The sequence below is a fragment of the Sardina pilchardus genome, chromosome 5 (genome assembly GCF_963854185.1).
Source record: "Sardina pilchardus chromosome 5, fSarPil1.1, whole genome shotgun sequence".
Classification (NCBI taxonomy): Eukaryota; Metazoa; Chordata; class Actinopteri; order Clupeiformes; family Clupeidae; genus Sardina; species Sardina pilchardus.
The window spans coordinates 1,330,545-1,344,052 of record NC_084998.1 but is presented as its reverse complement, the minus strand read 5'-3'; the positions used below and the strand labels follow the sequence as shown (position 1 = coordinate 1,344,052).

The window sequence follows — 13,508 nt, the reverse complement described above, 5'->3', positions numbered from 1 at the left end:
ATGCAACGTGCCTATAAAACCCTTTTCATTGCCTCTCATTGGTCAGTGGTGAGTAACTGTATATAAACATGAACACGTGACTAAACATGACGCTGTTAGAAGTGAAGACGCAGCAGATCATTTGATGAGCAGAATGAGTAACGCTGTTGTGGTGTTCACTGAAAGATGCGCGCACACACTAATATCTCACTACCGTCAGATGATTACAGCTCTATGGCTAAGCGTTACCTGTTTGAGCACTAATGAAACTAGGAGATATGGAGGAGCGTATGAGGGGAGGCTGCATAGACTGAGCTACGTTGTGAGTATGTGCCTGTTCTCCATCGCCCGTCCAACAGAGTGCACACAGCATGACCCCACAGACTGAGCTACGTTGTGAATATGTGACTTTGCTTCGGAGCAACAGCCCATCAAACCAGCAGAGGTGCAGGAGGGGGTTTTCTGTTACCTAGTAACTAACAGGTTTAAAAGTGCCGGTTTCATATCCTTTGATAATTATCGTTTGGCGATTACAAGTTAGGCTTATGAGTTCAGGGAACACTGATTTAGTTGATTTCTTAACTGAGTCCTTTAGTGATTATTGGTTGGCGATTTTGTGAGATTGAGGAGGGTTGTCGATTTCATAGTGTGAGCACCCCCGGGGGCTCTAGTAGAGAGTGTGACTTCTCAAGGCAAGAATCGGTTCCCTTCAGGGCATCAGATGTGTGCAGATGTTGGCTACCATAATAGATCAGATGTGTGCAGATGTTGGCTACTATAATAGAGAAGATGTTGCAGTGCTGTCTGGCTACCCATAATAGATCGAAGCCATACGTTTGAAGTCAAAGACCTATATAATATCACATGTGAATGGACATTAACTTGTCTTTTCCATGCCACTTTGATAACACTTGACAATTGTGTCACATGGACAACATATTACATTCATGTCCCTTGACTGTTCTTGTCCATCTGTATTACTTCAACTGATCCAAGTTGAGATAGAATTGTCACTCCAGGGTGAGACAGCATTTTCAATTTACAATCATGTTGTAGTTCATTTACATCCATTCACACGCACTAGATAAGTGCAGTATGTCAAGGTCGCACTAGATAAGTGCAGTATGTCAAGGTCATGGATGTGACGTCAAACAGACCTTTGCATGCAGAAGCCTGTGACGTCATCTCCTGTTCAGGCGGACTCATGCATGCCGATTAACTAAGCAACCCAAAGTGCTGCCAGCTACCCTGTCCTGTCACTGAAGCCTCTCCTGTCCTGTCCTCTCCTCTCCTCTCCTCTCCTCTCCTCTCCTCTCCTCTCCTCTCCTCTCCTCTCCTGTCCTGTCCTGTCCTGTCCTGTCCTGTCCTCTCCTCTCCTCTCCTCTCCTCTCCTCTCCTCTCCTATCATCTCCTCTCCTCTTCTCTCCTCTCCTCTCCTCTCCTCTCCTCTTCTCTCCTCTCCTCTCCTCTCCTCTCCTCTCCTCTCCTGTCCTCTCCTGTCCTCTCCTCTCCTCTCCTCTCCTCTCCTCTCCTGTCCTCTCCTCTCCTCTCCTCTCCTCTCCTCTCCTCTCCTGTCCTCTCCTCTCCTCTCCTATCCTCTCCTGTCCTCTCCTCTCCTATCCTCTCCTCTCCTCTCCTCTCCTCTCCTCTCCTGTCCTCTCCTCTCCTCTCCTCTCCTCTCCTCTCCTCTCCTCTCCTGTCCTCTCCTCTCCTCTCCTGTCCTGTCCTGTCCTGTCCTGTCCTGTCCTGTCCTGTCCTGTCCTGTCCTGTCCTGTCCTGCGCATGTCCAGAGCTCAGCTGCGGTGCCTTTAAAAAGCCTCCAGGTTGTGCTCAGGTGCCCCCCTCCGCGGCGGGTCAAGCCCTGGAATCCTCTGGGCTCGTTAACAGCATTAAGAGATCAGGCGTGAGCGCATGAGGGGGCGTGGCCTAGCAGCTCCGGCCACAGGTCAGATCAGTCGCCAGGGGTCTGAGGTCGTGACGCTGCGCTGGAATGACCTGATGCAGCGACCTCATTTCTTATAAATGTCCAGTTGATTGGGCTGTGATTATTGTAAATGTCCAGTTGATTGGGCTGTGATTATTGTAAATGTCCAGTTGATTGGGCTGTGATTATTGTAAATGTCCAGTTGATTGGGCTGTGATTATTTCCCTGCATATGTGTCTTAAGTACCTGCAAGTCATATCTAGTCCATAATTTATCCCCTTTTGTGGTCTTGCAGATAGATGTATGCACCATACTATGCAATTTCATAACTGATCAACCCCTATGTCCTCTGCAGTCCCAGCATGCAATCGTAGCTTAAAGTTACAGGAGGAAGATTCTAGTGTGAGTAATAACTGAGTAATTTGAAGCATAGATTATTGGGTACAGAGCACCATTGGCTTGGGAAATATGACTTTCAAGGCAATAGTCAGAAATTCCCAAATGCATCAAAGGTGCACAGGGGGCTTAGGATATTCCGTGTATCAAAACTGCACTCATGAATACAAAATGCATTCTTCAGATTCACACCAGTCCTGGTTACGTAACCATCCAGAAAGTCAGCTATCCTTAGGACAGTCGGCCATGTCTCTGTTCCCATGGAGATGATCCCTTCTTTAAAAATCCTCCATGCAGCCCTCAGCCTCCTCCCGCAGATCCAGCCCTCTCAGGCCCTTAAAAGCATTAAGGGATCAGTGGCCAACCACAGGAGCACAGCTCAGAGTCCACACACACACACACACACACACACACACACACTCTCAGGCTACAAGGTGTACGCCTCCCTATGGCCTGTGCCCATGACGGTGTTTCTATACGATGGGTGATGAGATGAGATGGAGATCTGTGTCACTCTTGGGGGTGTCGAAGCGCTGTCCACAGTCCACATGTTCGTAGAGGCGCTGTCCACATGTTCATAGCTGGTCAGTAACTATTCTCATGGTTTTCTTGTGTTGTTGTTTTGTGCGTCTGATAAAAGGGAAATTTCTTCTCATTTAGAAAGAGTTTGTGCCGGGCGCTCTCATCCCTGTCGGTGGGTTATTTTTTGACCTGCCGGGCCTCGACGATGATGAGCAGAACCGGGGTCAGGTCCATGAGGTTCTTGAGCATGTCCATGATGTCAGGGTGTCCTTTTGCCCCTTCAATAAACTCCTCCAGCGTTAGCTCACCTGAACAACCAAGACACAAAACAGCAGTTATTACATGTCCGTCCTATTCTTTCTGATATGTAGACGTGACATATTTACTGACGATAACCATGAAATATCAGGGGGAGGAAAATCTATTATTGATTTAATTAGCAATGCTATATAAGTAATGATCTGTTTTTAAAATAATGTGGATGTCATGGTGCATTGAGGTGGTAGTGTCTTACCTTCTCCATTGACGTCAATCCTCTCAAATATAAGGGCCACTATTTCCTCAGGAACCACATCACGGTTTCGGGTGATGTCTTGAATGGCCTGTTTTTGGAAACCAAGGAAAGGAACAAGTAAATACTCAGGAACTTCCCATTTAAGTCATATCTAAAACAGATAATCTCTCCAAATAAATGTAAGCTTATTCACATTAAAGAAAGGTCATACATCTTAAGACAATTAAACAATAAACATTTAGCCACACACTGGTACTGATTGGCATCTATTCCTCAGACTTCTGTGCTTGTGTTTTACAAAAGGCCAGTGAAATGAGGTCAGACATTGATGTCAGTTCACCGACAGATTAAGGGCACATCTCAAATTTCCTTCTTAACTCGTCCTGCTTTACACATTTAATCTCACAGCACGTAATCCCAGACGGAACTGCAATACTCCACCAGCTGAGACTTCCTTTATTGCTTTCTTCACATGATCATTTTAGGGAGCAGAGGTGAGAACCAGTGCAGTCCAGTCTTGACCTGGGTTAGTTTAGTCTCTGGTGCAGTCAAGTCTTGACCTGGGTTAATTTAGTCTCTGGTCAAGTCCAGTCTACAGTGTATACCTGGGTTAGTTTAGTCTCTGGTGCAGTCAAGTCTTGACCTGGGTTAATTTAGTCTCTGGTCAAGTCCAGTCTACAGTGTATACCTGGGTTAGTTTAGTCTCTAGTGCAGTCCAGTCTTGACCTGGGTTAGTTTAGTCTCTGGTCAAGTCCAGTCTACAGTGTGCACCTGGGTTAGTTTAGTCTCTGGTCAAGTCCAGTCTACAGTGTGCACCTGGGTTAGTTTAGTCTCTGGTCAAGTCCAGTCTACAGTGTGCACCTGGGTTAGTTTAGTCTCTGGTCAAGTCCAGTCTACAGTGTGCACCTGGGTTAGTTTAGTCTCTGGTCAAGTCCAGTCTACAGTGTACACCTGGGTTAGTTTAGTCTCTAGTGCAGTCCAGTCTACAGTGTGCACCTGGGTTAGTTTAGTCTCTGGTCAAGTCCAGTCGAGACCTGGGTTAGTTTAGTCTCTGGTCAAGTCCAGTCTACAGTGTACACCTGGGTTAGTTTAGTCTCTGGTCAAGTCCAGTCGAGACCTGGGTTCGTTTCTCAATAGGATCTATGAGTTCAAGTATATTGTCATGTACTCATTAAAGGAATCATAAGTAATGCAACTATTTTGCTCAAAAGCCTGCTCAACTTTTAAGAATGAGTGAAAAGTAGTTATTAAAAAGGTATACTGTGCGTGTGTGTGTGTATGGGGGGGTATGGTGTGTGTGTGTGTGTGTGTATGGGGGGGTATGGTATGTGTGCGTGTGTGTGAATGGGGGGGTATGGTATGTGTGCGTGTGTGTGTATGGGGGGGTATGTTACGTGTGTGTGTGTGTATGGGGGGGTATGGTATGTGTGCGCGTGTGTGTGTGTGTGTGTGTGTGTGTGTGTATGGGGGGGTATGGTATGTGTGCGTGTGTGTGTATGGGGGGGTATGGTATGTGTGCGTGTGTGTGTGTGTATGGGGGGGTATGGTACGTGTGTGTGTGTGTGTATGGGGGGGTATGGTACGTGTGTGTGTGTGTGTGTGTATGGGGGGGTATGGTGTGTGTGTGTGTGTGTGATAATGAGATGGGGTGGGAGGTAAAGACCAGGGGGGTTAGTTTCTCAACAGGACAGATGTGAGAGAGTGATTTCGATATTGCATCTGGAGAAAGAGAATAACAGCACATTCACAATACAGAAGATGGGTTCTGGTGATGCGTGTCAACACTATACTTACAGTAAATATGGTCTCCAATTCTTCTTTGTCAATCTTGCCGTTTCCGTCCTGGTCGAAGAGCTTGAAGTACCACTTGAGCTTCTGATTGATCTCGCCCTTCAGCATCAAGCTGACCGCAGCGATGTACTCCACAAAGTCTATGTAGCCGTCCTGAGGAAGGAGACACCCAAGACCTGAGTTATCAGTATCAAACAGCAACAAGACCTGAGTTATATCAGCATCAAACAGCAACAAGACCTGAGTTATATCAGCATCAAACAGCAACAAGACCTTAGTTATATCAGCATCAAACAGCAACAAGACCTTAGTTATAGCAACAAGACCTTAGTTATATCAGCATCAAACAGCAACAAGACCTTAGTTATATCAGCATCAAACAGCAACAAGACCTGAGCTATCAGCATCAAACAGCAACAAGACCTTAGTTATATCAGCATCAAACAGCAACAAGACCTTAGTTATATCAGCATCAAACAGCAACAAGACCTTAGTTATAGCAACAAGACCTTAGTTATATCAGCATCAAACAGCAACAAGACCTTAGTTATATCAGCATCAAACAGCAACAAGACCTTAGTTATATCAGCATGAAAAGGGAATAAGACCTTAGTTATATCAGCATGAAAAGGGAATAAGACCTTAGTTATATCAGCATCAAACAGCAACAAGCAATGAACAACACCTCAACATTTTATTACAGCAACACTAAAGAGTTTTTTTGTTCCTTAAAGTTATATTTCCAAATATTTCAGTGGTTCATCAACTCGTAACAGGGTGAAGGGCACTTCTGCATGCGCTTGGTTGCCCTCTATCGGCTATAACCGCACTCACAGCTCACTTGTATCATAGCAGTACAGTGTGGTGCTTAAACTTGTCGCTAATAGTTTTGATACGGCACAGCCTACCGTGAACTCACTTTGCAGAGACCCAGATACAGTAGATGAAATACCAAGTTATTTGACTATTCACTATGGTAAGAAAGAGTATTTGTTTTGCAAACGTCCAAACAAATAATGGCGAACCTACTTGGAGAGGATTTACTAAGATGTGTTGCAATAAAAACGGAGTCAGTGGCACCTGGGTTGTGGGAGGCATGCTGGGTGAATTAACTCATCACACTCAGCTGCTTAAGCTGCGCTGGATATGCTTGAGTCCTTAAGCAGATTTTCACAAGGTACAGACCTACTGAAAATGGCAAACGTTAAACCTCCAGCGCTTGGCAGATCAAAATGTGCTATTCCAGAGAAGATGGGTAGGATGTCTTTTTCAGACATGATCGACCCGTATTTCTCCAACATGCGTAACTATGAGCCATATAATACCATATAAAGGGGATATCAGGAGGTTGGAAACGCCAATACACTAGGCAGGCATTATGGCTCTGATGGAAATTATGGCAAAGTTTGTCTGTCTCTTGCGTGAATTTGAGTGAAGGTGTTGCATGTGAGAGTATTGAGCTGACTCATCTCTAGCTGCGTTTCCATTACAAATATGCGCAAAAACTTTGTCGATATTGTCTTAATGTCGAATATCACAATTTTCGCAATTGCGGTGTTTCCATTACATTCGGCTAACTAAATTAAAATCTCGTGTATTCTCGCGTGCTGTAAGTCATTAGGAGACATGGTGGTTATCAACATTACCCAGATTTAGCCATAGGGATTTAGCCTACACTAAATGCATTCAAATTGCCACCACGGCACGCTGATTATCAGTCATTAGGCTATAAGCCATCAGCGGAGGAGTAGCTACGTTTTGGTGGGGCAGAAACATAAAATTAAAAATGACATATTTCACAGGAGTTTGTTGTAGTAGGCCTATGCTTAAATCATGTCACAGCCATGTCAGTGGAATATTTCGTAGATCAGCCCAGTTGATTAGTTTCTAAAACTAGAATCTAGATTTCTTTCAGCACCGTTCTCATCACGTTAAACCAGTAAAGCATAGCAACGTTGTTGCTATGGGTAAACAAAACTAGTTGAGCGGTTGCGTAGCCTATGCAGCGTTTTTGAGAAAGTGTTGTCGGCAAGTTCACAGCTGTGGATTCAACATTTTAGAATGACACGAGCCACTTTTAATGAAAAAAAAAATATTGTTTTACATTATTCTCCCGGTGCCACTTCCTGTCGGCAGTCTTCTTCGTCGATTTCGTTCCTCCTAACATCCTGTTGTTGGATCACGTGACTCGTCAGATGCGAAAAAAGTGTTTCCATTGCAGTTTTGCGAAATATACAAATTTCGATACGCTCGAAATACCACCTCACCCGAGCGCAAAAACTTTTTATCGAAACATGTGAGTTTTTTCGAAATGTGTGTGTTTCCATTAAGCACATTTCTTTTCGCAACTCTTAATTTGCGCAATTTAATGGGTAATGGAAACGCAGCTACTGTTTGCGGTTAGGATCTTGCCCATGGTGCTAAATTATCCAGTAGACTAGTTATTGAATTAGCTTCAGCTAGACTTGAGACTTTACACTGCACCCATCATTCAAATAAGGGCCCGTCACATTAAAGCCTATACAGTAAGCACATAACCTCATATATCCTGCAGCACATAACCTCATATATCCTGCAGCACATAACCTCATATATCCTGCGGCACATAACCTCATATATCCTGCAGCACATAACGTTAGATATCCTGCAGCACATAACCTCATATATCCTGCAGCACATAACGTTAGATATCCTGCAGCACATAACCTCATATCCTGCAGTGCAGCTGATCTTGGTGTAGCTCTGGCCTGGTTAGCACTGACCCCACGGGTGAGCTGAGCTGCGAGCTGTGATGGTGGCGTGTGTGTGTTCTTACCCCGTCCATGTCGAAGGTGAAGAAGACCTGGTCCACGTAGGCGTTGGCGTCCTCGTTCATGCCCTGCAGGCCCAGGATGGCCTTGAGCTCGAACAGCGTGATGAGGCCGGACGGCGACTCCTTCATGAACTTGTTGTACCAGTGGTGCATGTCCTCCGCCAGGATGTCGTCCAGTGTGGCGTGCTGGTTGCCCATGGTGACCAGACGGTGTGTCCGCGTAGTCCTCGCACCAGGCTCCTCTGCGTGCGTGTGTGTGTGTGTGTGTGGGGGCACCTGGGGAAATGTGCCGCGGCAGCTAGCGCAGTGTCCGGTTAGTGTGCGCGGTTCTGCAGCATCCAGACGAGGTGCATCATGACCGGGAGCGAGCTGCACTGCGCTGGCCAACGCAGAAGCGCTGAGAACAGAACACCTTCGCTAAACCTCTTAGCGCCATTAGGGCAGTAAAAAGGGCAGGCCACTGAAAATAACCACCGCTAATGAGATAACGCATAGGCCCGCGGCCAGGGAGCACAGGAGAGGAGAGGGAGAGGAGAGGGAGAGGAGGAGAGGAAGAGAAGAGGAGGAGGAGTGGAAGTGGGGAGGTTAATATGCCACCGCTGGCCAAACACACACCTCAGGGGTCAACGCAGCCCACTGCTGACATCCTCTACTTGGGACTCCAGTGAGCATGTCATGTTCTAGTGGTGTAGTCTTTTTAAAGTTATATTCCCTCATATGTTCTTCAAGTTTCAAGAAGCGTTATTCGGGGGACTCGATGCGGCAGGTGGGTGATGGATCAAAGTGATCCTTGTGGGGCTACATACTCACCAAGCGTCGCGCAGCCCAGTCTTTCAGGGTCTTTGAGACAAAATTACTGACCCAAAAAAAAACCCCTCTTATCTGGCAAAACCTACATGAGCACCGCTTCGCTTGCACAGCAGGCATAATAAAGCAGAGGTGGAGTCAGACTGCAGTGCCCAAATGAGAGCTACTGTATACTGTACACAGACTCCTGCTTTAATATCTACTCCTACTTTAATCAGGTGCATCTACTCAATGCTGACCTGAAGGAGGTGAATGTTTATGCAGTCACTTGTTTTGCAGTACTATATATTTTCAATAATTAGCATTTCTTTGTCTGCTAATTATTTGAAAAAAAAGGGCATCAAGATTGATCAAGATTCCATTTATGTAAAAGTGGAAATACCTGGGGATGGCACTGTATCTCATATTATTATTCTCATATATACTGTATCTTAGTTTATGCCCTTGTGTTGTGCAAGCAATCTCAAAAAGAGAGACTGTTCGTATGTAGTTAGGACTATTGGTAGGGTCTGTGTACAGTATGTGAAATCTGTATTTTGTATCTTTAGTTTCATAAGTGTGGCATTGAAAAGTTCTTCTGCTGCTTCACGGCAGTGGGTGCGCGTCTAGTGGTCCCGTACTTGTGGGCTTCAGTTGTGGGTCAGTCAGGACAGTAGAAGAGCACAAATGGCAACATATTTCACACATTGCACGCACGTGCACACTCATCCCCCTTGGAATGTTGTCTCAGCGTCAGGGCAAGACAATGCCCTGAGTGTTGCCATGGCAATAATATCCGTTTCACAGATCTCTTTCTGTGGTCCTGGCGGTCCATGATGCTGACGCTTGATAAGATCGTCCTCGCTGGAGGCCAGGAGAGGTCGAGGGTCACAGATCTCCTCATTAGAGCAGAGGATTAGGGTGGGATTGCCTTGGTGAGAACTGTTAACTATGCTAGTACAGTTTGGCCATAGCTAACTGTTACTATGCTACTGTAGTACAGTTTGGCCATAACTCAATAACCTGTCAGGATTTGACATGTTTAACACACATGACACACTGAACATATAACAGAAAATCCCCATTAGCGTAGACTAGGACACTACAGTAGGTCATAAAAGACCCTTGTTAGCAAGTATATTATGTCTGTGGAGAGGGATGATCGGAGTGATCGAACTGGTTTCTATACAGGCAGCCTTTACGTGAAAAGGAACCTTGAGATGGGAGAAATACGGATTTCAATGAAACCCATGAATAGGACTTCGTGCTTTCAATGATGTAAAATTATGATTTTTACATCATTGAAAGCAGGAAGTCCAGCATTGAAATCCGTATTTGTCCCATCTCAAGGCAAACTGAGGGAATGATGCACGACCATTCAAAAACATGACTGGTTTTCTAAATATACAAAGCTTAATTCTAATTGGTGAAGTGTCCCTTTAAGGGGAGTACACACAGAGATTTTATAAATCTCAACCGATTTTTTATCTGTGAGAAAACCCACACATGACGATAAAAAATCTTTCTCGGTTGCCCTTGGAACACCCAACACACTACAGGATTTCCAGTCGCAAATATTGAACATGTTTAATCTGTACAATTATCGGATTACCGAACATTTTCCGTCGTGTCATTTGGCTATTGTCAGGAGAATTTTTACTGTCTTAACACACCACACACTACAAGAGAATCTCATAAAATAATCAACACACCCCACACTACAAGATAATCTCATAAAATAATCTTCAAATTTTAAGAGAATCGGCTGTTTTCGTCCGTCTTCGGTCTGAAGGGGGAAAATCGGGGCAAAATCAATTATCTTTATGTGTGTACCCTCCTTTAGAGAGAAAGAAGAATCCGGAAGTATGGGACCCAGTAGATGTGCATCCACAAGTGACGCCCACTAGATTGAGACCAGAGAGAAAAAGGACATTGTGGGTGTAAGGGTGTAGTTGATAAGACACTTAGCGCAAAGGAAACTATAAGAACACAGACAAAATGTAGAACACAACAGGCTACAACAAACACGAGGGGAGCAATTGATGAATGAAACACTAGCATTAGCTGCTTCTGAAGACTGCTGTACTGATGAGTGATGATGAGTGCTGTTCTGTGAAATATGCTGTGAATAATCTGCAGGATGGACCTTCTGCCCTGAGCTGGCTGAGAACAAAGCTTTCTGATTGAAGTATTCAAAGGCCTTGAGCAACCTTTAGATAGTGTAGGAACAATTCAACATTTTGCACCTTGTGATTTTATAGATATCCTAACACATTTAGGGGGTGAGAGTTTGACCCCATATAATGACCACCCCTAAAGCAGCAAGAGTAGGGGACTGAGTAGGAGATGCAGACAAATTGACGAGCATGATTTGTTTCTTATATTGTTCCTTATAACGGACTGTCAGATACTGTATTGCAGTTTAAGAATTAGCTCAAAATCTGTTTACGTTCTGCAATATGATATTATGTTCATTAATCTGGCAGACATTTATCGCCATTGTTTGTCTTGTGCATGATCTCTGTGACGACACATCTGAATACTGTAGGTCATAGAACATGTCTGAAGAGCGTAAGTCAGCCGGGTCACCATCCAGATGCATCTCATGGAGATGGGGACAGATCAAGTCTTTGGCATAGTCTATTCTCTAGAGATTAGGCGGATTAATTGCCCATTCTCTAGAGATTACACTGATTAATTGGCCATTCCCTAGAGATTACACTGATTAATTGGCCATTCCCTAGAGATTAGGCTGTTGTCCTTGGACTGTACCGTGCCGTATTTGCTCAGGTCACCTACAAGGAGCAGAGGACGGCGGGACCTCCAATGATTGTGTTCAGCTAACAGTGTTGGGTAGCCTACTGACTAGAGTGAGCAGCTAACTGTTGGGGACTGACTAGAGAAGCTAACAGTGTTGGGACTGACTAGAGTGAGCAGCTAGCTGTGTTGGGACTGACTAGAGAAGCTAACTGTGTTGGGGTCTGACTAGAGAAGCTAACAGTGTTGGGACTGACTAGAGTGAGCAGCTAGCTGTGTTGGGGTCTGACTAGAGAAGCTAACTGTGTTGGGACTGACTAGAGAATCTAACTGTGTTGGGGACTGACTAGAGTGAGCAGCTAGCTGTGTTGGGGACTGACTAGAGAAGCTAACAGTGTTGGGACTGACTAGAGTGAGCAGCTAGCTGTGTTGGGACTGACTAGAGAATCTAACTGTGTTGGGACTGACTAGAGAAGCTAACTGTGTTGGGACTGACTAGATCAGCTAATTGTGTTGGGGACTGACTAGAGAAGCTAACTGTGTTGGGACTGACTAGAGAATCTAACTGTGTTGGGGACTGAGAAGCTAACTGTGTTGGGGACTGACTAGAGTGAGCACCTAACTGTGTTGGGGTCTGACTAGAGAATCTAACTGTGTTGGGGACTGACTAGAGTGAGCAGCTAGCTGTGTTGGGGACTGACTAGAGAAGCTAACTGTGTTGGGACTGACTATAGAAGCTAACTGTGTTGGGGTCTGACTAGAGAAGCTAACTGTGTTGGGGACTGACTAGAGAAGCTAATTGTGTTGGGACTGACTAGAGAAGCTAACTGTGTTGGGACTGACTAGAGAAGCTAACTGTGTTGGGACTGACTAGAGAAGCTAACTCTGTTGGACTGACTAGAGCAGCTAACTGTGTTTGGGACTGACTAGAGAAGCTAACAGTGTTGGGACTGACTAGAGTGAGCAGCTAGCTGTGTTGGGACTGACTAGAGTGAGCAGCTAGCTGTGTTGGGGACTGACTAGAGAAGCTAACTGTGTTGGGACTGACTAGAGAAGCTAACTGTGTTGGACTGACTAGAGCAGCTAACTGTGTTTGGGACTGACTAGAGAAGCTAACAGTGTTGGGACTGACTAGAGTGAGCAGCTAGCTGTGTTGGGACTGACTAGAGTGAGCAGCTAGCTGTGTTGGGGACTGACTAGAGAAGCTAACTGTGTTGGGACTGACTAGAGAAGCTAACTGTGTTGGGGTCTGATTAGAGAAGCTAACTGTGTTGGGGACTGACTAGAGAAGCTAACAGTGTTGGGGACTGATAGAGTGAGCAGCTAGCTGTGTTGGGGACTGACTAGAGAAGCTAACTGTGTTGGGACTGACTAGAGAATCTAACTGTGTTGGGGACTGACTAGAGTGAGCAGCTAGCTGTGTTGGGGACTGACTAGAGAAGCTAACAGTGTTGGGACTGACTAGAGAATCTAACTGTGTTGGGGACTGACTAGAGTGAGCAGCTAGCTGTGTTGGGGACTGACTAGAGAAGCTAACAGTGTTGGGACTGACTAGAGTGAGCAGCTAGCTGTGTTGGGACTGACTAGAGAATCTAACTGTGTTGGGACTGACTAGAGCAGCTAATTGTGTTGGGGACTGACTAGAGAAGCTAACTGTGTTGGGACTGACTAGAGAAGCTAACTGTGTTGGACTGACTAGAGAATCTAACTGTGTTGGGACTGACTAGAGAAGCTAACTGTGTTGGGGTCTGACTAGAGAAGCTAACTGTGTTGGGACTGACTAGAGTGAGCAGCTAGGTGTGTTGGGGTCTGACTAGAGAAGCTAACTGTGTTTGGACTCACTAGAGAATCTAACTGTGTTGGGGACTGACTAGAGTGAGCAGCTAGCTGTGTTGGGGACTGACTAGAGAAGCTAACAGTGTTGGGACTGACTAGAGTGAGCAGCTAGCTGTGTTGGGACTGACTAGAGCAGCTAATTGTGTTGGGGACTGACTAGAGAAGTTAACTGTGTTGGGACTGACTAGAGA

General features: G+C 45.4%; 1 protein-coding gene across 1 annotated transcript; it reads right to left on the bottom strand.

The window, feature by feature from the left end:
• Window positions 1-2,998: 2,998 nt before the first annotated feature.
• On the bottom strand, window positions 2,999-8,136 carry guca1d (guanylate cyclase activator 1d). Its single transcript, XM_062535918.1, has 4 exons — window positions 7,942-8,136; window positions 5,130-5,279; window positions 3,336-3,423; window positions 2,999-3,129 (listed from the first exon to the last, which is right to left on the bottom strand). The coding sequence occupies exons 1-4, from the start codon at window positions 8,134-8,136 to the stop codon at window positions 2,999-3,001; spliced, it is 564 nt and encodes a 187-aa protein (XP_062391902.1).
• Between the last annotated feature and the right edge of the window lie 5,372 nt (window positions 8,137-13,508).

What these genes read in the sequence shown, in the direction of transcription:
- guca1d (XM_062535918.1), bottom strand. Translation starts at nt 8,136, where the DNA reads ATGGGCAACCAGCACGCCACACTGGACGACATCCTGGCGGAGGACATG. An exon ending in TCACCTTCGACATGGACGGG is followed by an intron (nt 5,280 to 7,941) that starts GTAAGAACACAC and finishes CTCCTTCCTCAG; the next exon opens with GACGGCTACATAGACTTTGT. An exon ending in GATTGACGTCAATGGAGAAG is followed by an intron (nt 3,130 to 3,335) that starts GTAAGACACTAC and finishes TTGGTTGTTCAG; the next exon opens with GTGAGCTAACGCTGGAGGAG.